At 43.5% G+C, this 22,468-nt stretch overlaps 1 protein-coding gene across 2 annotated transcripts in view; it reads left to right on the forward strand.

The window, feature by feature from the left end:
* Nucleotides 1-22,259, forward strand: part of LOC115155581 (raftlin-2-like) — a 40,104-nt gene extending 17,845 nt beyond the window's left edge. For both annotated transcript variants that reach the window (XM_029702307.1, XM_029702308.1), the window contains exons 3-9: nt 5,825-6,005; nt 8,869-9,167; nt 14,169-14,387; nt 18,277-18,383; nt 18,780-18,883; nt 19,631-19,709; nt 20,647-22,259. In XM_029702307.1, the coding sequence (XP_029558167.1) occupies nt 5,825-6,005; nt 8,869-9,167; nt 14,169-14,387; nt 18,277-18,383; nt 18,780-18,883; nt 19,631-19,709; nt 20,647-20,832 (1,175 nt within the window). In that variant the 3' untranslated portion in view covers nt 20,833-22,259. The remainder of the gene's footprint in view (nt 1-5,824; nt 6,006-8,868; nt 9,168-14,168; nt 14,388-18,276; nt 18,384-18,779; nt 18,884-19,630; nt 19,710-20,646) is intronic.
* Nucleotides 22,260-22,468: the final 209 nt, after the last annotated feature.

A 22,468-nucleotide genomic window follows, 5' to 3' on the forward strand; every position in this document is an offset into this window, starting at 1 on the left:
CGACGCCAGGACAGCGGACTCAATCACCACCTTCCGGAGACACCTGAAACCCCACCTCTTTAAGGAATACCTGGGATAGGATAAAGTAATCCTTCTAACCCCCCCCCCCTTAAAAGATTTAGATGCACTATTGTAAAGTGGTTGTTCCACTGGATATCATAAGGTGAATGCACCAATTTGTAAGTCGCTCTGGATAAGAGCGTCTGCTAAATGACTTAAATGTAAATATATATATATATATATATATATACTGAGATCATATGGCACTTAGATTGCAAATAGGTGGACTTTATTTAACTAATTGTGACTTCTGAAGGTAATTGGTTGCACCAGATCTTAGTTATGGGCTTCAAAGCAAAGGAGGTGAATACATATGCACACACCACTTTTCAGTTTTTAAGTTTTTTTTAAACAAGTTCTTTTTTTCATTTCATGTAATGGACAATTACAGGTTGTAATGCAACAAAATAGGAAAAACACCAAGGGGGATGAATACTTTTGCAAGGCACTACAGTGCGTTCAGAAAGTATTCATATCCCTTGACTTATTCCATATTTTCTTTTGTTACAGCCTGAATTCTCACCCATCTACACACAATACCCCACAATGACAAAGTGAAAACATGTTTTAAGAAATGTTAGCAAATGTATTGAAAATGAAATACAGAAATATCTCATTTACATAAGTATTGTAATATATCAGTGTTTTTTTCAAGATATTACACTTTCACATTAGAGTATTTTGTGTAGATCATTGACAAAAAAAATTTTAATATGGAATAAGTCAAGGGGTGTGAATACTTTGAGGGCACTGTATATTTGGAATCAATTGAGCATCACTTTCTCAGTGCAAATTTTAAGTAAAAAATAGGTATTAGGTAAACAATAGATAAGGGGGGAAAAAATATAAAAAAACAGTAAAATGACAGTGAAAATAACAGTAGCGAGGCTATATACAGGTGGTACCAGTACGGGGGCAACGGTGTAGAGGTAATTGAGGTAATATGTACATGTAGGTGGAGTTAAAGTGACTATGCATAGATTATAAACAGACAGTAGCAGCAGCGTAAAAGAGGGGTTGGCGGGTGTTGCCTTATGGTCCTAGACTTGGCGCTCCGGTACCGCTTGCCATGCGGTAGTAGAGAGAACAGTCTATGACTGGGGTGGTTGGGGTATTTGACAATTTTTAGGGCCTTCCTCTGACACCGCCTGGTGTAGAGGTCCTGGATGGCATGCAGCTTAGCCCCAGTGATGTATTGGGCCGTACGCACTACCCTCTAGTGCCTTGCGATCGGAGGCCGAGCAGTTTCCGTACCAGGCAGTGATGTAACCAGTCAGGATGCTCTTGATGTAGCAGCTGTAGAACCTTTTGAGTCTAGGGTTTCTGGGATAATGGTGTTGATGTGAGCCATTACCAACCTTTCAAAGCACTTCACGGCTACGGATGTGTGTGCTACGGGTCTGTAGTCATTTAGGCAGGTTACCTCATTGTTCTTGGGCACAGGGACTTTGGTGGTCTGCTTGAAACATGTTGGTATTAGACTCAATCAGGGAGAGGTTGAAAATGTCAGTGAAGACACTTGGCAGTTGGTGTGTCCGTTTATCCTCATTCCTTCTCTTCTCGCTCTCTTTTCTACTTTTGCCAGCTTTCTTCTCCCTCTTTCTCACTTTTACACAAGCTCTCCCTTTCACAGACAAGCTTTCTGGCTCATTAAATCTTTCTGTAAACCCCCCTTTTTTTGTGCCACACTTGGTATCTGTCCATCTCCTTCCCCCTCTCATTTCACCCTATTTTCTTGTCTCCTTCTTTCCTCAATCACCCCCTCTTCCCCCCTCCTGTCCTCCCCCTCTTCTCTCCATGCTTTCTCTCACACACATGGGGAGAACAGAGGGCTCAGTGTGTGTGTTGACAGGGGTGAGCTGTGGGGACGGGAGGAGGGGTGAGGGGGCTTTAAGAAGGGAGATGGAGAGCGACAAAAGCGCCCCGGCCAGAGAGACATACGTGTGTGTGTGTGTGTGACACTGGAGACTGGATGAATAGCCCGGCGTTGAGCTCCACTAGGGAGCTATTGGTCGAAGTGTGTCACTCTCCTTGCTCAGGTGGGACCCATCACACACAGTGAGATGACAGAGACACTGCCAGGTCAAAAGCTTCCCTTTCACTGCTTTCCTGGCAACCCACTCGTCTAGAGATTTCACTGTGATCTGGATTTGCCAGGATCTTTCTGTTTTAATGGTGGCCAAATTCAGCCAGGCCCTGCAAAATTCACATGGAGAAATGTCAGTAACAAGCTCTTATCTCAGTCTGAGGTGTTTGTGTGGGAGTGTGTGAGTGTGCGTTTTGAGTGAGCGTGTTTTGTGTGTGAATTTTGTGTGTTTGTTCAGTCTGTTGGAATGTGTTGAGTGTGTTTTTATGTCCAAGAATGGGCCGTCTGATTTGGTATTGTGTTTACTTGCGCTTGTGTGTGTGTGTGTGTGTGTGGCACAGCGCCAGCCCCTCTTTGTGGACACAGGAAGTATAGTGATGGTGGTGCTATAGCTCTCCAGAGACTCCACTAGATTACACCTCATATTACCAACACAACGCCCCCTCAACACAGACAAGAACCAACTTCTAAACAACAACCACAACCACATAAACAACAATCCAGCAGCACAAACAACCAACACTAAAGTATCAATGCAAGAGACACCAAACTCGATGCAACTCCCCCACAACACTGCAAACCAATTGAAACAAAGCGCCAATGCCAGCCTTAACTTATCAGCAACACATGGCTGTTCAAAAAACTATGTACGTTTGAAGTCGGAAGTTTATATACACCTTAGCCAAGTACATTTTAAACTCAGTTTTTCACAATTTCTGACATTTAATCCTAGTAAAAATGTCCTATCTTAGGTCAGTTAGGATCACCACTTTATTTTAAGAATTTGAAATGTCAGAATAATAGTGATTTATTTCAGCTTTAATTTCTTTCATCACATTCCCAGTGGGTCAGAAGTTTACATACACTCAATTAGTATTTGGTAGCATTGCCTTTAAATTGTTTAACTTGGGTCAATTGTGTCAGGTAGCCTTCCACAAGCTTCCCACGATAAGTTGGGTGAATTTTGGCCCATTCCTCCTGACAGAGCTGGTGTAACTGAGTCAGGTTTGTAGGCCTCCTTGCTCCCATACGCTTTTTCAGTTCTGCCCACAAGTTTTCTATGGGATTGAAGTCAGGGCTTGGTGATGGCCACTCCAATACTTTGACTTTGTTGTCCTTAAGCCACTTTGCTTCAACTTTGGAAGTACGCTTGGGGTCATTGTCCATTTGGAAGACCCATTTGCGACCAAGCTTTAACTTCCTGACTGATGTCTTGAGATGTTGCTTCAATATATCCACATAATTTTCCTCCTCATGATGCCATCTATTTTGTGAAGTGCACCGGTCCCTCCTGCAGCAAAGCACCCCCACAACATGATGATGCCGCCCCGTGCTTCACGGTTGGGATGGTGTTCTTCGGCTTGCAAGCCTCTCCCTTTTTTCAACCAAACATAACGATGGTCATTATGGCCAAACAGTTCTATTTTTGTTTCATCAGACCAAAGGACTTTTCTCTAAAAAGTATGATCTTAGTCCCCATGTGCCGTTGCAAACCGTAGTCTGGCTTTTTTATGGCGGTTTTGGAGCAGTGGCTTCTTCCTTGCTGAGCGGCCTTTCAGGTTATGTCGATATAGGACTCGTTTTACTGTGGATTTAGATACTTTTGTACCTGTTTCCTCCAGCATCTTCACAAGGTTCTTTGCTGTTGTTCTGGGATTGATTTGCACTTTTCGCACAAGTACGTTCATCTCAAAGAGACAGAAATGCGTCTCCTTCCTGAGCGGTATGACGGCTGTGTGGTCCCATGGTATTTATACTTGCGTACAAGTACGCAATTTTTTTCTGAGGTCTTAGCTGATTTCTTTTGATTTCCCCATGATGTCAAGCAAAGAGGCACTGAGTTTGAAGGTAGGCCTTGAAATACATCCACAGGTGCACCTCCAATTGACTGAAATGAGGTCAATTAGCCTATCAGAAGCTTCTAAAGCCATGACATAATTTTCTGGAATTTTCCAAGCTGTTTAAAGGCACGGTCAACTTAGTGTATGTAAACTTCTGACCCACTGGAATTGTGATTAAGTGAAATAATCTGTCTGCAAACTATTGTTGGAAAAATTACTTGTCATGCACAAAGTAGATGTCCTAACCGACTTGCCAAAACTATAGTTTGTTTAACAAGACATTTGTGGAGTGGTTGAAAAACAAGTTTTAATGACTCAAATCTAAGTGTATGTAAACTTCCGACTTCAACTGTAAGTGAAGCACCACCACATTGAACAGACTACCACAGCTGGAGCAGGAGCTGGTAAGATACAGTGTGTGTGTGTGTGTGTATATATAGCACAGTGTGTGGTGGTTCCATGGTGGTGGGGCTTGCCCTGGGTTAGAGTTGTTTGGGTTAGCGGTGGAAGGGAAAGCACTGGAGGAACAGATGTCTCTCTGTCTAATCAGCATAGCAAGAGGAAGAGCTGGGAATGTGTCTTGTTTTGGAACCATAAGCTGAGAAAAGTTGAAGTGTGAGACTAACCACATTTCCACCCAACAATTTCAAGCGGATTAATTACCTGACTAAAAAAGTCCCGACCTGGCTGATAGACCTGGCTGATAGAAACGTGAAATGCTGGTACAAATTTCTAAATGCCGACAGACAATTTGTTTGTAAGACATGGTGGGATCTTTTTGTTTTTGTAAAATTAAGAAATGGCGGTGGAAATGCCTTTATACGCAAATATTTCTATAACCATCTTATGGGAGTACACTTGGAGTCACGAGATGGTATGTTGTGGGGTCCTCGCACTGTGACTCAGGACAGCATGCAGTTTATTAGGCTACAGATGAAATCAGTTATGATGAACTTCACAGGGTAATGAATGTGCCTGATACTCCTTTCCAATAAATATCAAGGGTCTTATTCTGGTGACATGAGGTTCGTTTCTTGGCTACCGTTTGACAAAACAAATAATATTGCTGTTATCCATAATAACATCATAATGTAGGTAGCCTACCCGCATTGTATCTGCGAGCTGTTGGCTAGAGCGCATGTGCACATTTTGCTTTATAACGCAACAGTTTTTGTCAGAAGACTTGAAAATACTATGGAAACCCATATAACTTGTATTTTTCACTCGGCACAAGGGAATTTTATGGCAGAAGTTATTTTTATGTGCACTATGTCGTCACGCACAGGCTTTTATTTGCAAAAAGTCAGTTTGCTGGAAATGCATCTCTGGTGGGAAAATGCGCATATTGTTTTATGCAAATTGGAGAATATTTGCATGAAAATGTTTAGCAAATCGGATGGAAACATAGCTACTGGCAGCATCAGTCGCTCTGCATAAGTGTCTGTCTGATACAGTAAACAACTTCTATCCATTAACATCTGCATGCTTATTGGACAGTCCAGAGTCTCCAGGCTAGTCTCCTCTGGGAGTGACTAGGGAACGCAATAGGTCCGCTAAAGAGATTCATTAAACAGACAGACGGACATAGGAGAAGATCTGATTGGTGTTGAGGTCATTTCGGGACTGGGACTCCTGGGGTTAATCTTCAGACAGAGGAAGAAGATGTCATGCTGTAAACCTCTACTCCTCATTATTGACTCACTCTGTTCCTCTTTCCTCCTCTGTTTCTCCTTCTCTTTCCTCTTCCTACTCTGTTCCTCCTTTTCTCTTTCCTCTTTCTTCTTTACTCCTCTCCTTGCCACTTCTCATCCTTTCTGTTCATCTCTCCCCTCTCCAGGTAGTCGCCCCACGGTGCAGTATATGTCCTCTCTGTGTGAGCTGCCCCAGGCCCTGCAGCCCTACTACATCCAGGGCTATGTCCTCACCACCCTGCATCCCATCATCCTCTCTGTTGGACGCACACGCTCCCTGCCCTTCAGCCTGCTCTACCGAGCCATCCTCACCCGCCCACGACCCAGGTACCAGACACATACACACGCAAGGGCTGCCTTTCCAGGTAGAAATTGCCCCATTTCTAGAATCAGTTTGAACTGTTAGGGAGGTAAAACACAAACTGACCTGAAATCTGAGTTGAGGCCTACGTCACAACAACCCCTAAATTTCCTCTTCCCAGACGAAACAGTTCAGAAGAGTTGGTGCATATATTATGGAAACATTTTGTGACATTTTTGTTCGTTTTGGACTTTGGTGAGGGTTTTTTCAGCTGTTCGGGCACACATTTTTTTCCTGGAGACGAGCTGAAGTTCGGAGCCGACATCTATGCCCCTTCGTCTGTGATTGGTCAACAGTAGGGAATCTGTTGTCATTCAGTGATAAACGACTCGTTTTCATGCAAATAATTTAATTGAGAAATACTGCACCAAACATCTTAGTTAGATGTCAAATTGCGCAACTAAGATCTCCTCGGCAAAAGCGCAAAGATTTATGGCAGATTCCTTGAGTTATCTCCTATTTAATTCAGACTATTTGGAGGAAGTGTATACTGGTTACGGCATCTCAAAATTGACAAACGGTACTATTGCTGCTTTTTTTCTCGTTTTCATGCAAAGGTCTTTTAAGGGAGTATGCGAGCACACTCGTTCGGTTTAGCTTGACGAGTTGGGCTAGGTGCCAGCTGAACTGAAGCATGCTGACGCCTTAACCCCCCACCCAACCCTTAATGTATCTGAGCTCAGTATTGAAACATGCCACCCACCTTAACCCAACCAACCTGGGAAATAAACTCAGCAAAAAAAGAAACGTCCCTTCTTCAGGACCCTGTCTTTCAAAAGTAATTCGTAAAAATCCACTTCACAGATCTTCATTGTAAAGGGTTTAAACACTGTTTCCCATGCTTGTTCAATGAACCATAAACAATTAATGAAAATGCACCTGTGGAACGGCCGTTAAGACACTAACAGCTTACAGACGGTAGGCAATTGTCACATGTATGAAAACTTAGGACACTAAAGAGGCCTTCTACTGACTCTGAAAATCACCAAAAGAAAGATGCCCAGGGTCCCTGCTCATCTGCGTGAATGTGCCTTAGGCATGCTGCAAGGGGCATGCTGCAAGGAGGCATGAAGACTGCAGATGTGGCCAGGGCAATAAATTGCAATGTCTGCACTGTGAGACGCCTAAGACAGCGCTACAGGACGGACAGCTGATCGTCCTCGCAGTGGCAGACCACGGGTAACAACACACCTGCACAGGATCGGTACATCCGAACATCACACCTGCGGGACAGGTACAGGATGGCAACAACAACTGCCCGAGTTCCACCAGGAACGCACAATCCCTCCATCAGTGCTCAGACTGTCCACAATAGGCTGAGAGGGCTGGACCGAGGGCTTGTAGGTCTGTTGTAAGGCAGGTCCTCACCAGACATCACCGGCAACAACGTCGCCTATGGGCACAAACCCACCATCGCTGGACCAGACAGGACTGCCAAAAAGTGCTCTTCACTGACGAGTCGCGGTTTTGTCTAACCAGGGGTGATGGTCCGATTCACGTTTATCGCCGAAGGAATGAGCGTTACACCGAGACCTGTACTCTGGAGCGGGATCGATTTGGAGGTGGAGGGTCCGTCATGGTCTGGGGCAGTGTGCGACAGCATCATTGGACTGAGCTTGTTGTCATTGCAGGCAATCTCAACACTGTGTGTTACAGGGAAGACATCCTCCTCCCTCATGTGGTACCCATCCTGCAGGCTCATCCTGACATGACCCTCCATCATCACAATGCCACCAGCCATACTGCTCGTTCTGTGCATGATTTCCTGCAAGACAGGAATCTCAGTGTTCTGCCATGGCCAGCGATGAGCCCAGATCTCAATCCCATTGAGCACGTCTGGGACCTGTTGGATCGGAGGGTGAGGGCTAGCGCCATTCCCCCCAGAAATGTCCAGGAACTTGCAGGTGCCTTGGTGGAAGAGTGGTGTAACATCTCACAGCAAGAACTGGCAAATCTGGTGCAGTCCATGAGGAGGAGATGCACTGCAGTACTTAATGCAGCTGGTGGCCCCACCAGATACTGACTGTTACTTTTGATTTTGACCCCCCCCCCCTTGTTTAGGGACAAATTATTCCATTTATGTTAGTCACATGTCTGTGGAACTTGTTCAGTTTATGTCTCAGTTGTTGAATCTTATGTTCATACAAATATTTACACATGTTAAGTTTGCTGAAAATAAACGCAGTTGACAGTGAGAGGACGTTTATTTTTTTGCTGAGTTTAGATGAATGATAGATGAAGCTGCATATTTAGTGCAGTGTCAGTGGGAGGTCAGAATTCTCTTTAAGGAGGAGGGGGCAGAGGACACTCTTGGAGAGGATGTTTTGGGGGGCTTTCAGCTGCAGGGGTTGCCATTGGGTAGAAATTTACTCTGACAACATCTCTCTCAATAGGCTTGCAGAACCTCACACATGGTGCCTCCTGTGTTATTGTCATACCTGTAATATTGTTATATTTAATTAATATGATTAAAATGTAAGGGTATTTTATTTGAATATAAATATACTGCAGTGTATATACACTACCTGTGTAGTATGGTTGTTTGTCCTTTTTATGTAATGCTTAGAAAGTAGGCGTTTTGTGCAAACACTGACAAAAACAAGTATGAACTCTCCAGCTGGACAGGGCTCCGTAGCGTGACACCGTTTACCAAAGTAATCCATACAGCTCTTTACAGACTCAGAGTAGCTATCAGTCAAAACACAGGAATGATCAATGAATTACCTGTATTTCACTTGTGATAATTAGTGATTCACAGTTTGAACCTGTCTGAATATTTCTTTTCATTTATTTTATTTGACGTTCTCTCCTCTCTTCTCTGTCTCCTAGCAAGCAGGCGGTGTCCATGGGTCACAGTGTTCCGGTGTTGAGGGTGGAGGAGTGGCCTATCACAGGACAGTCTCTGACTGGTGACAATGTTAGAGCACTGATCGACAGAGTGAACAGTAGTGCCCGGGGGGGCGTGAGGTTTGTGGGCTCGGTGCTCCAGCCGGCTGGAGGAGGGGGCAGTAACGATAGGATGCCTAGCCCCAGGAGGGGCTGCCGATCCCTCCCACGCACTCCTCCATGTACCCCTCCTGGTGATGGAGACAGAGACCTGGAGGAGCACAGCCCTACCTACAGCCCTGGTGAGATTCTGTTTTTCTTGTCTCTTCTCGTCCCGGGTCTCGTCTTCTCTCCTTTCCTCTTCTCGTCTTTCCTTTCCTCCTCTTTTCTGTTCTCTTCTTGCTTCAGCTCCCAGGCTTCCACTTTCTCATGACTTTGAAGGACGGCAATGCGAGACTAGTTCTCTCCTCATCTGTCTCCTCCCCTGAACAAGGTTGACATGTGGGTTATATCAGCTCTCCACACACCCTCAACATGCTGAACCCATCATCACAGCCACACTGTGGAGTCCTGGATATTTTCTCCCTTCAACACTCTACTCATCCTCCTCTTATCCCCCTCTCCTCCAGTCTGTCAGTGTAGTTCAGTTGAACTCTGTGTTGTGTGGCCTTTCCTGCCCCAGGACTATCAGTCAGCACCAACACTTACCCACCAAGCAGGGCTTCTCACCACAGAGACAACCATACAGACTGACATGTCCTTGTCCTAAGCAGAGCGAGTTGAGTTCACGTTATAGTTCCCATAACCTCATTGACTGTGTTTTATCTAGCCTTCTTGTTCTCCTCCGTGATGGCTTGAACTGGCAGATTGATCTGACTCTTTTGTCTCTCTACTCTCTCTTCCCCTCCCTCTCTCTCTTTCCACCCCTCCCTCTCTCTCTCTTTCCACCCCTCCCTCTCTCTCTCTTTCCACCCCTCCCTCTCTCTCTCTTTCCACCCCTCCCTCTCTCTCTCTTTCCACCCCTCCCTCTCTCTCTCTCTTTCCACCCCTCCCTCTCTCTCTCTCTCTTTCCACCCCTCCCTCTCTCTCTCTCTCTTTCCACCCCTCCCTCTCTCTCTCTCTTTCCACCCCTCCCTCTCTCTCTCTCTTTCCACCCCTCCCTCTCTCTCTCTCTCTCTCTCTCTCTTTCCACCCCTCCCTCCCTGCACCCTCTAAATTCAACTTTTCAATTGTATTTCAGGGGCTTTATTGGCATGGGAAAGGTATGTTTACATTGCCAAACAAGTGAAATAGATCATAAACAAAAGTGAAATAAACAATACAAAATCTACAGTAAACATTACACTCACAAACATTCCAAATGACTAAAGACATTTCAAATGTCAAATCTTTATACAGTGTTGTAATGAGGTGCAAATAGAATAAATAAACATAAATATAGGTTGTATTTACAGTGGTGTTTGTTCTTCACTGGTTGACCTTTTCTTGTGGTAACAGGCCACAAATCTTGCTACTGTGATGGCACACTGTGGTATTTCACCCTATGTGGTGAAAATACTGTGGTATTTCACCCTGTGGTATTTCACCCTACGGCAGCCTTTCTCAATAGCAAGGCTATGCTCACTGAGTCTGAACATAGTCAAAGATTTCCTTAATTTTGGGTCAGTCACGGTGGTCAGGTATTCTGTATAATTTTTTTGTGTGCTCTAGGGCAACGGTGTCTAGATGGAATTTGTATTTGTGGTCCTGGCAACTGGACCTTTTTTGGAACACCATTATTTTTATTTTACTGAGATTTACTGTCAGGGCCCAGGTCTGACAGAATCTGTGCAGAAGATCTTGGTGCTGCTGTAGGCCCTCCTTGGTTCGGGGACTGAAGCACCAGTTCATCATCAAACAGTAGACATTTGGCTTCAGATTCCAGTAGGGTGCTGCAGACTTTTCTAATGTGCCCTCGCCAATTCGTTGATACAGTTGAAGTCGGAAGTTTACATACACTTAGGTTGGAGTCATTAAAACTGGTTTTCAACCACTCCACAAATTTCTTGTTAACAAACTATAGTTTTGGCAGGTCAGTTAGGACATCTACTTTGTGCATGACACAAGTAATTTTTCCAACAATTGTTTACAGACAGATTATTTCACTTATAATTCACTGTATCACAATTCCAGTGGGTCAGATGTTTACATACACTAAGTTGACTGTGTCTTTAAGCAGCTTGGAAAATTCCAGAAAATGATGTCATGGATTTAAAAGCTTCTGATAGGCTATAGAAAATTTGTGGGCAGAACTGAGTCTTGCAAGCCGAAGAACACCATCCCAACTGTGAAGCACGGGGTGGCAGCATCATGTTGTGGGAGTGCTTTGCTGCAGGAGGGACTGGTGCACTTCACAAAATAGATGCCATCATGAGGAGGAAAATTATGTGGATATATTGAAGCAACATCTCAAGACATCAGTCAGGAAGTTAAAGCTTGGTCGCAAATGGGTCTTCCAAATGGACAATGACCCCAAGCGTACTTCCAAAGTTGAAGCAAAGTGGTTTAAGGACAACAAAGTCAAGGTATTGGAGTGGCCATCACAAAGCCCTGACTTCAATCCCATAGAAAACTTGTGGGCAGAACTGAAAAAGCGTATGGGAGCAAGGAGGCCTACAAACCTAACTCAGTTACACCAGCTCTGTCAGGAGGAATGGGACAAAATTCCCCCAACTTATTGTGGGAAGGTTGTGGAAAGCTACACAAAACATTTGACCCAAGTTAAACAATTTAAAGGCAATGCTACCGAATACTAATTGAGTGTATGTAAACTTCTTACCCACTGAGAGTGTGATGAAAGAAATAAAAGCTGAAATAAATCATTCTCTCTACTATTATTCTGACATTTCACATTCTTAAAATAAAGTGGTGATCCTAACTGACCTAAAACAGGGAATATTTACTAGGATTAAATGTCAGGAATTGTGAAAAACTGAGTTTAAATGTATTTGGCTAAGGTGTATGTAAACTTCCGACTTCAACTGTATATATGTTGAAGAGGATGGGGCTTAAGCTGCAGCCCTGTCTCACCCCACGGTCCTGTGGAAAGAAATTGTTTTTTTTTGTCTATTTTAACCGCACACCGTTGTTTGTGTACATGGATTTCATAATGTTGTATATTTTTCCCCAACACCACTTTCAATCAATTTGTATAGCAGACCCTCATGCCAAATTGAGTCAAAAGCTTTTTTGTAATCAACAAAGCATGAGAAGACTTCACTTTTGTTTTGGATTGTTTGTCAATTAGGGTGTACAGGGTGAATTCGTGCTCTGTCATATGGTCGTTTGATAAAAAGCCAATTTGACATTTTGCTTAGTACATTGTTTTCGCTGAGGAAATGTATGAGTCTGCTGTTAATGATAATGCAGAGGATTTTCCCACGGTTGCTCTTGACGCATATCCCATGGTAGTTATTGGGGTCAACTTTGTCTTCACTTTTGTGGATTGGGGTGATCAGTCCATGGTTCTAAATATTGGGGAAGATGCCATAGCTGAGGATGATGTTCAAGTATAGCCAATTGGAATTTGTGGTCAGTATATTTTATCATTTCATTTAGGATAACATCGACACCACAGGCCTTTTTGGGTTGGAGGGTTTCTATTTTGTCCTGTAGTTAATTTAATGTAGTTGGAGAATCTACTGGGTTCTGGTAGTCTTTAATAGTTGATTCTAAGATGTATATTTGATCTTGTATAGGTTTTTGCTGTTTGTTCTTTGTTATAGAGCCAAAATGATTGGAGAAGTGGTTTATCCATACATCTCTGTTTTGGATAGAACTCTTCGTGTTGTTTGTTTAGATTTTCCCAGAAGTGGTTAGAGTCTATGGATTCGTCAATTATATTTAGCTGATTTCTGACGTGCTGTTCTTTTTCCGTGGTGTATTTCTGTATTGTTTTAGTGATTCACCATATTGACGGCGTAGGCTCAAGTTTTCTGCGTCTGTTTGTGGTTGGATAGGTTTCTCAATTTCTTTCTTAGGTTTTTGCATTCTTCATCAAACCATTTGTCATAGTTGTTCATTTTCTTAGGTTGTCTGCTTGACATTGTTAGATTTGATAGGGAATCTGAGAGGTCAAATATACTATTTAGGTTTTCTACTGCCAAGTTTACACCTTCACTATTACAGTGAAACCTTTTCTCCAGGAAAGTGTCAAGAAGGGGTTGAATTTGTTGTTGCTTAATTGTTTTCCACACTATTTTCCTTCCATCTATAGAATGTCTTAAAATTCAGTTCCTTTGGCTTTGATGCCTCATGATTGAGCATAGCTCTGTTCAAGTAGTGTGATTTTGCTGTGATCTGATAGAGCGTTCAGTCAGTCCACTGACACCCCTAAGAGACTCTAGGTTGAGGTCAGTGATAAAGTAGTCTACAGTACTACTGCCAAGAGATGAGCTATCGAGGCCTACCATTGACTATGTACATACCCAACGTCTGACAGCGCTGCAGGAGTTTTGTACATGTTGTATGTTATTTGCGATGTCGTGCAACCCTGTGCCCATTTAAATATGACCTTGTGATGTTCTTCCACCATCTCCACACTCAGTTTGTGTGTTTGACATTTCCATTTCTGTTGATTATGTTGTTGTAGTTGTGTATTAGGGGGTCATATGGGGGAGGGAATGCTGTCACCTCCAGGCAGGTGGTTATCCCCCTGTGTGCTGAGGGTGTCGGGTTCTTGTCCAGTTCTGGAATTTAGGTCGCCACAGACTAGTACATGTTCCTGGGCCTGGAAATGGTTGATCTCCCCCTCTAGGATGGAGAAGCTGTCATTGATAAAGTATGGAGATTCTATTGGGGGGTAATAGGTAGCACACATGAGGACATTTTTCTCTGTTGAGATCATTTCCTTTTTAATTTCTAGCCAGATGTAAAACGTTCCTGTGTTGACTAATTTAATAGAGTGGGTTAGGTCTGCCACGTTAGCATACCCCCTGAGTCTCTTCCCTGTTTCACACCTGGTAGTTTGGTGGATAGGACTACCAGCTCTCTGTAACCTAGAGGGCAACCAGTGGGTCTGTTTCCTTTATACCATGTTTCTTGTAGTATGACAATGTCTGTATTTCCAATTTATTTTATTAAGTCTGGTTCCTGCTCTTTAGGTCAAAGGCAGATGACCTCAGACCTTGTATATTCCAGGATGACATAGTAAAAGCTTTGTGTTCCATAGTGTCTAGTGTTGCTTTTGTGTGGTTTAGGCCTGGACCATTACCAAGCATGTTGAGCATCTCTCTCTCCATCCTTACCTCCTCCCCATCTCTCAGACCTGAGGTTGCTGGTGTTTTTCCACTCGTGGGCACCAGGCTGTGCTCCGCTGGACGCTCTGGCCTGCCAGTACCACCAGGGGGCGCTGTCCATGCGTGTGTCCAGGAAGGGTCAGATGGTCAGCTCGCTGGAGGCTGATTGGCTGGAGCTGACTGCAGCCTACTACCGCAAAGGCTGGTCATTGGTGGACTCGTTTGTGTACTGGGACACACCCAAAGGTACTGTTAAATACTAAGATATAGAGAGAGACTTCTAAGGTGAATGTAAGATGCATGTTCATCCGTGCCCCCTCATACACGTGATCTTATTCATTATGATTCACAAGTTACAACTAAACTTAGATCAGCAATCGTACTCTGAGAAAACGAGCCTAGGAACTACTGTGTAGTAGTGGCATGTATAACTCTTCTGTAGTGACAGCCACATTAGGCTTAGAAAGTAAAAACAACGTGCATTTTGTGACATCTTGCCTAGGAGTTGTAAGGTCTCCAGCAAAGAGCAATGATAGGCCAACATCCTATTACAGTTTACTTCTCTGGAAGAGAGGATGGGATTAAAGAGAGATTAAGGACACTTTGTCCTCATCCATCTCTTGTGAATCCATATCTTTCTCAATCATCCTTCTCATTCTGCTACTCTATCCATTATTGTCTTTTCAGAAATCTGTTGTGTTTTGTCTCCCCGCCTCCTTCATCCCACGGATCAGTCACTTCCTGTTTCCCAGTCCCTGCTCCTTCTCTCCCTTCTCCTCCCCCTTCTATCCCTCCTCCTCCTGCTCTCTCCTCCTTCTCGCTCCTTCCCCTCTTTCTCCCTTCTCTCTCCCTCCTCCTCCTTTTCTTCCCCCTCCCATCCTCTTCTCCCACTGTGGCTATATTTGGAGCTCTCTTCCCAACCTGGCTTCTTGTTGCACCATAGACTGGCAGCATAAAATCCACATCATTTGTAGACATCTGGGGCCTGAGAATATAGCACACGGGGGTCTCTCGCTCACATACAGCCTACTTCTTCATGTCTTTAACTAGCTCATTGTCATTCCAATGACATACTTTCAGTACTGACTAGAATTCACTGCCTCGCAGAGCATTGTTCACGTTGCAGTTCAGCAGCTACTGTTAAGGTATTTTATTTCACCTTTATTTAACTAGGCAAGTCAGTTAAGAGAAAATTCTTATTTACAATGACGGCCTATCAAAAGGCAACAGGCCTCCTGCGGGGACGGGGGCCTGGGATTAAAAAAATCCAAATAAATACAATATAAATATAGGACAAAACACATCACAAAGAGAGACCTAAGACAGCATGATAACACAACATAACAACATGGTAGCAACACAAAACATGGTATAAACATTATTGGGCACAGACAACAGCACAAAGGGCAAGAAGGTAGAGACAACAGTACATCACACAAGGTATCTGGTGATGCACATCTGTCCACCGATTGCATTTGTGTAACTCAGATTATGTATGATTTTATGTTTTCTGGTTGATATGCGTTGTGTGTTGATACACTGAACAAAAATATAAACACAACAAGTAAAGTGTTGGTCCCATGTTTTATCAGCTGAAATAAAAGATCCCAGACATGTTTCATACACACAAAAAGCTTATTTCGCTCACATTTTGTGCCCAAATTTGTTTACATCCCTGTTAGTGAGCATTTCTCCTTTGCCAAGATAATCCATCCACCTGACAGGAGTGGCATATCAACAACCTGATTAAACAGCATGATCATTACACAGCTGCATCTTGTGCTAGGGACAATAAATGCCCACTCTAAAATGTTTAGTTTTGTCACACAACACAATGCCACAGATGTCTCAAGTTTTGAGGGAGTGTGCAATTTGCAGAAATTCCGCTATGCCCTCAGACGAACCATCAAACGGGCAAAGCGTCAATACAGGACGCTTTGCCCGTCAATACAGGACGCTACTACACCGGCTCTGAGGCTCGTCGGATGTGGCAGGGCTTGCAAACTTTGTAGTCTGTAAAAGGAAAACCCAGCCGCGAGCTGCCTAGTGACACGAGCCTACCAGATGGGCTAAATGCCTTTTATGCTTGCTTCGAGGCAAGCAACACTGAAGCATGCATGAGAGCACCAGCTGTTCCGGATGACTGTGTGATCACGCTCTCCGTCGACGATGTGAGCAAGACCTTTAAACAGGTCAACATTCACAAGCCGCGGGGCCAGACGGATTACCAGGCCGTGTACTCCGAGCATGCGTGGACCAAGTGTCTTCACTGACATTTTAAACCTCTCCCTGACGAGTCTGTAATACCTATATATTTCAAGCAGACCACCATAGTCCCTGAGCCCAAGAATGCCAAGGTAACCTGCCTAAATGACTACAGCCATGAAGTGCTTTGAAAGGCTGATCATGGCTCACATCAACACCATCATCCCGGAAACCAACAAATCCACAGACGACGCAATCTCAATTGCACTCCACACTGCCTTTTCCCACCTGGACAAAAGGAACACCTATGTGAGAATGCTGTTCATTGACTACAGCTCAGCGTTCAATACCATAGTGCCCACAAAGCTCATCACTAAGCTAAGGACCCTGGGCCTAACACCTCTCTATGCAACTGGAGCCTGGACTTCCTGATGGGGCTGTTGTGGAGCGGGTCGAGTGGTTCAAGTTCCTTGGTGTCCACATCACCAAAACACTATCATGGTCCAAAAACACTAAGACAGTCTTGAAGAGGGCACGACAATGCCTATTCCCCCTCAGGATAATGAAAAGATTTGGCATGGGTCCCCAGATTCTCAATTTCTTTTTACAGCTGCACTATCGAGAGCATCCTAACCGGTTGCATCACCACCTGGTATGGCAACTACTCAGCATCTGACCGTAAGGCGCTACAGAGGGTAGTGCTTCCTGCCATCCAGGACCTCTATACTAGGCGTCATAGACTGTTCTCTCTGCTACCGCATGGTACCGGAGCGCTAAGTCTAGGTCCAAAAGGCTCCTGATACCCTGATGAAGACAGCTTCGCTGTCGAAACGTTGGTTATTACATTTTTGCATCTGAGCTCTTAGAGTGTGCGGCTTTCCTTTATTTTCCAAAAGGCTCCTTAACAGCTTCTACCCCTAAGGCATAAGACTGCTAAACAATTAGTCAAATGGCTACTCGGTAACGGTACCCCCTGTATATAGCCCCTGTATATGGTATTGTTATTTTGTTACGTTTCATTTTATTTTTTACTTTAGTTTATTTTGTAAATATTTTTAACTGCATTGTTGGTTAAGGGCTTGTAAGTAAGCATTTCATGGTTGTTTGTATTCGGCACATGTGACAAATAACATTTTTATTTGATTAGAATGTACGAATGTCCACCAGAGCTGTTGCCAGAAAATGTCATGTTAATTTCTCTACCATAAGCCGCCTCCAACGTCGTTTTAGAGAATTTGGCAGTACGTCCAACCGGCTTCACATCCGCAGACTACTTGTATGGCGTCGTGTTGGCGAGCGGTTTGCTGATGTCAACGTTGTGAACAGAGTGCCCCATGGTGGGGTTATGGTATGGGCAGGCATAAGCTACGGACAACGAACACAATTGCATTTTATTGGTGGCAATTTTAATGATACCGTGATGAGATCCTGTCGTGCCATTCATCCGGTGTCATCACCTCATGTTTCAGCATGATGATGCACAGCCCCATATCGCAAGGATCTGTAAACAATTCCTGGAAGCTGAAAATGACCCAGTTCTTCCATGGCCTGCATTCTAACCAGACATCACTCGGAGCATATTTGGGATGCTCTGGATTGATCAACAACCTGATCAACTCTATGCGAAGGAGATGTCGCGTTGCATGAGGCAAATGGTAGTCACACCAGATACTGACTGGTTTTCTGATCCACACCCCTACAATTATTTTGTTTAAGGTATCTGTGAGCAACAGATGTATATCTGTATTCCCAGTAATGTGAAATCCATAGATTGGGGCCTAATTTATTTATTTATTTAAACTGACTGATTTCCTTATATGAACTGTAACTCAGCAAGATCTTTGAAATTGTTGCATGTTGTGTTTATTTTTGTTCAGTATAGTTTGCTGACTGATGGTGTGTGTGTGTGTGTGTGTGTGTGTGTTGTCAGGTGAGCCTGTGCCCAGGTCACTAGAGGGGCTGTTTGTCTATGAGGAGAGAAGCACTGCCCCTCCTGCCAATGACACTATCGTAGTGGAGCAGTGGACTGTCATCGAGGTCAGAGAGCCGTGTGTGTGCATGCGTGGGTCAGTCAGTGAGGACAGGTGAATGTGTTGCAGTAGGTATTCCCTAGGGAAGATCCTGTAGTGAGTGATAGGTTAGCATTACGTGTGTGTGGGGGGAGAGATTAGCACCGTGTGTGTGTGTGTGGGGGGAGAGATTAGCATTATGACTGTGTGGTGGGGGAGATTAGCATTGTCTGTGTTGGGGGAGATTAGAATTATGTGTTTGTGTGTGGGTGATTAGCATCATGTCTGTGGGGGGTGGAGATTGTTTGTTTGTTTGTTTGTGTCAACAACCCTAATGGTAACACAAGAAGATGGATAAACAAGTGTAGAAAACATTCAACAATTACCTCTATCCAGTGTGTGACAAAAATGCTGTGCTGTGTAGGGTTCTGATGTGAAGACCGATTACGGGCCACTCCTTCACACACTGGCTGAGTTCGGCTGGCTGCTCACCTGTGTCCTGCCCACACATATCATCCGCCATGACAGGTAACACACATCATTGATGGACATTTTGATATTAATGTTGTTGGACCAGTCTTGGCTCAAGTCTCTGTACTCAAGTGATGAACCTGACATTGCACTTTAATGTTTTGTGTGTTGCCTGATGGCAGTGGTGGAAAAAGTATCCAATTTTCATTCTTGAGTAAAAGTAAAGATAACTTAATAGAAAATGACTCAAGTAAAAGTCACCCAGTAAAATACAACTTGAATAAAAGTATTTGGTTTGAAATATACAAAAGTATCAAAAGTAGGTGTAAATCATTTAAAATTCCTTGTATTAAGCAAACCAGACGGCATCATTTTCTTGTTTATTTTAATTTAGGGATAGCCAGAGGCACACTCCAACACTCAGACATCATTTACAAACAAAGCATGTGTTTAGTGAGTCCTTCAGATCAGAGGCAGTAGATGACCAGGGATGTTCTCTTTAAGTGTGTGAATTTGATCATTATCCTGTCCTGCTAAGCTTTCAAAATGTAACGAGTACATTTGGGTGTCATAGAAAATGTATGGAGTAAAAGGTATATCATTTTCTTTAGGAATGTAGTGAAGTAAAAGTTGCCAAATATAAATAGTAAAGTACAGATATCCCAAAATTCTACTTAAGTGAAAATACTTAAAAGTTCTACTTAATTTACACCACTGCCTTATGGTCCAGAACAAACTCGGGTCATCATGCCTTATTTGACTGTTTTCCTTCATAAACTTTTGTAATGTTTTGTGTTTGTCTAGTGATGGTAACCTGGCAACCAAGCATGTGGTGTTCCTACAGAGACCAATCAAGACCTCTTCAATACCACAGAGGAACCATGTGAGGGCTTGGTTTCAGTTAGCCGCTTTCCTGTTGTAGTGTTTTGTTCTATGTGACTACTGCCCCCCCTGTGGATTTTTTTATGATAAAGGGAAGTGGAAAATGATAGCAAAGTGAGATGTATCATACAAATCAATGAATTGTATTAATATGGATCCGCCCCTTTTAATTTTCACCTAAAATGACATACCCAAATCTAACAGCCTGTAGCACAGGACCTGAAGCAAGGATATGCATATTCTTGGTACCATTTGAAAGGAAACACTTTGAAGTTTGTGGAAATGTGAAATGAATGTAGGAGAATAACACATTAGACCTGGTAAAGGATAAACAAACAACTTTTTTTGCCATCTTTGAAATTAAAGCCCAGGCACAATATAGATTTGCCACTAGATGTGCAAAGTTTTACACTGATCCAATGAACCATCACATTTCTGTTCAAAATGATGTATCAAGACTGCCCAAATGTGCCTAATTGGTTTATTAATAACTAAGTTCATAACTGTGCACTCTCCTCAAATAATAGCATGGTATTATTTCACTAATAGCTACTGTAAATTGGTCAGTGCAGTTAAATTAGTTGAGCATGACGTAAGTAACAAGAAAATGACAATCACATTGGCGCACTTTAGCTCAACCGTCCCGAGGGTGGGACACCGATCGGTAGAGATCCTTAAGAGGTTTTAAATTGCTACACTATAATGCCTGAATTTAACCTTAAAACACTCAACTTCGAAATGTCTCATTCTGAAGTGAGACTGTGAGAGAGCTAGTTGCTGTTACACACATCTGTACTGCATTAGATTTGCGTGTTGCTTTTACTAGATATTTTAATGACCTATGATTTATTTGCACAATGTTTAGCGTTACTGCATAGAGAAGTCACCATCACAGAGACATGACTCTTCCTCTTATCCTACCCTCTGTCCTCTCCCAGGCCGGGTCCATTCAGAGCGACGTGTCCACTCGTTCTGTGAGTCGAGGTGTGGGCAGCCCCCTAACACCCCCCAATGTGGAGTTGTCCCCCACCGCTGGGGGTATCGGGGGGTGCCCCAGCACCCTGTCCCACCTAGAGGGGGGCTTCGAGCACGATGACGGGGCGGCAGAGGTGACCTGCATGTGACCCCTGAAATGGACACATATATACACCCCCCATCTATCCCTCTAATCGCTTCCCTAACCAAGAAGACTAGAAAAGCAAACCTTGGCACTTTTTTATTTTTTATTATGCAGCCATATTTACAATTTTGAGATGGTGTTATTTCCATTTTTATACATTTTGTTGGGAAAAGCAAGCTGTCGCGACACTTTTGTTCGTACCCACACATGCACTTATCAGTCCAGATTCACACATCACATCTCATCGTTCACACAGCACCATTTCATATAAGAACACACACACACTTTCACACAACTGTGACCAGCAGAAAGCACAGGACATCTCCACAGTGACCGGGGGAACCAGGAAGAAGCTTCCATGCAGACACACCCAGACCACTGGACTGAACTCTGACCAACTACACAACTGGTTGATGGAACATGTCCCCATGTTTTGGGACCCCCTCCTCCAGAACTGCCAACACCTCCGTTCAATACAACTTTATCTCATCATCTGACGTGTAACATCACACCTACTCTGGCTCAAGGTGAAACGGGCCAGACAAACAGCACAGCTACATTGGGTTGGGCTAAATGCAGAAGACACATTTGGGTTGAATACATTGTAGTGCAGCTGACTAGGTATTCCCTTTCCTGCCACCAGCTCCTCTCCCCTGTTGTCTCAAACACACCCAGCTGGATGGAAATGTACCAGGCGGACAAATACACGCTCGCTGTGTGGTGGTGGTACTGTCCAGGGCCTTGCAGCATTCAGCAATATTATTCAAACAGACCTCTTTCTGTGATAGTTGTAAAACTAGGGGTGTTTTGAGTTCAGGCCTGGAGAAGATTTGTACAGTAATTGCATGGGTAAGATTTATTTCCATATACCGGACTGCCTGGGAATGAATTAATAACATACTGAACCTTCTCTAGATATGTACATCAGGGCTATAAAAGTATTGTCTGATTGGTGCTTAAATCTATTGTTCACGATGTCATTAGTGTGCATTTTTATTCATTGGCATCAGATCAGGACCTATTCTATTCCTGCACCTATTGTCATTAGAAATAGCTGGTAGTTATTTTATCATAGCCACATGGTACTGGTTATCAGGCCTCAATTGTTTTCATTCTGCCCAATAATTCCTTTCCTCAGACAAAAGCCCTATTTTGTTACTAAGGGAGATGACTCAGTGACATTTGTTTAATAACACTAAAGGGTTTGTTGTGTAAGAGAACACCACGATGCTGTACATACCGTAGATGGTAAATAGTATTACTAGAGATGGACATTTTGTAGTTATACAATACAGGTTTATGAGCCCCCTGGTTTTGGGGATGGTGAAACAAATCAGTATTTACCTGTTGCAGTGTTTCATTTGAAAATGTGTAATATTTTGCCTCCTTTTGTCATCAGTGTTTATTTTCTTAAACAGCTATTTCTCCTTATTCCTCACATTTAGAAAAACACATGCCCATGATTTCCTCACATTGACTGACCAATTATTTACTTTTAAAGCACTAGGCTAAACAGGAGAGGCCATGGAGAGGACAAGTTAATTCTTGACAGTTCCAGTGGTGGCCCCACATCTGCCTTCTTCATCCAGGTGTAAACCTCTCAAATGTTCCCATGACTTTTACAAGCTGTATTTAAAAAA

This window comes from Salmo trutta, chromosome 20, assembly GCF_901001165.1.
Source record: "Salmo trutta chromosome 20, fSalTru1.1, whole genome shotgun sequence".
In the NCBI taxonomy this organism is placed as follows: domain Eukaryota; kingdom Metazoa; phylum Chordata; class Actinopteri; order Salmoniformes; family Salmonidae; genus Salmo; species Salmo trutta.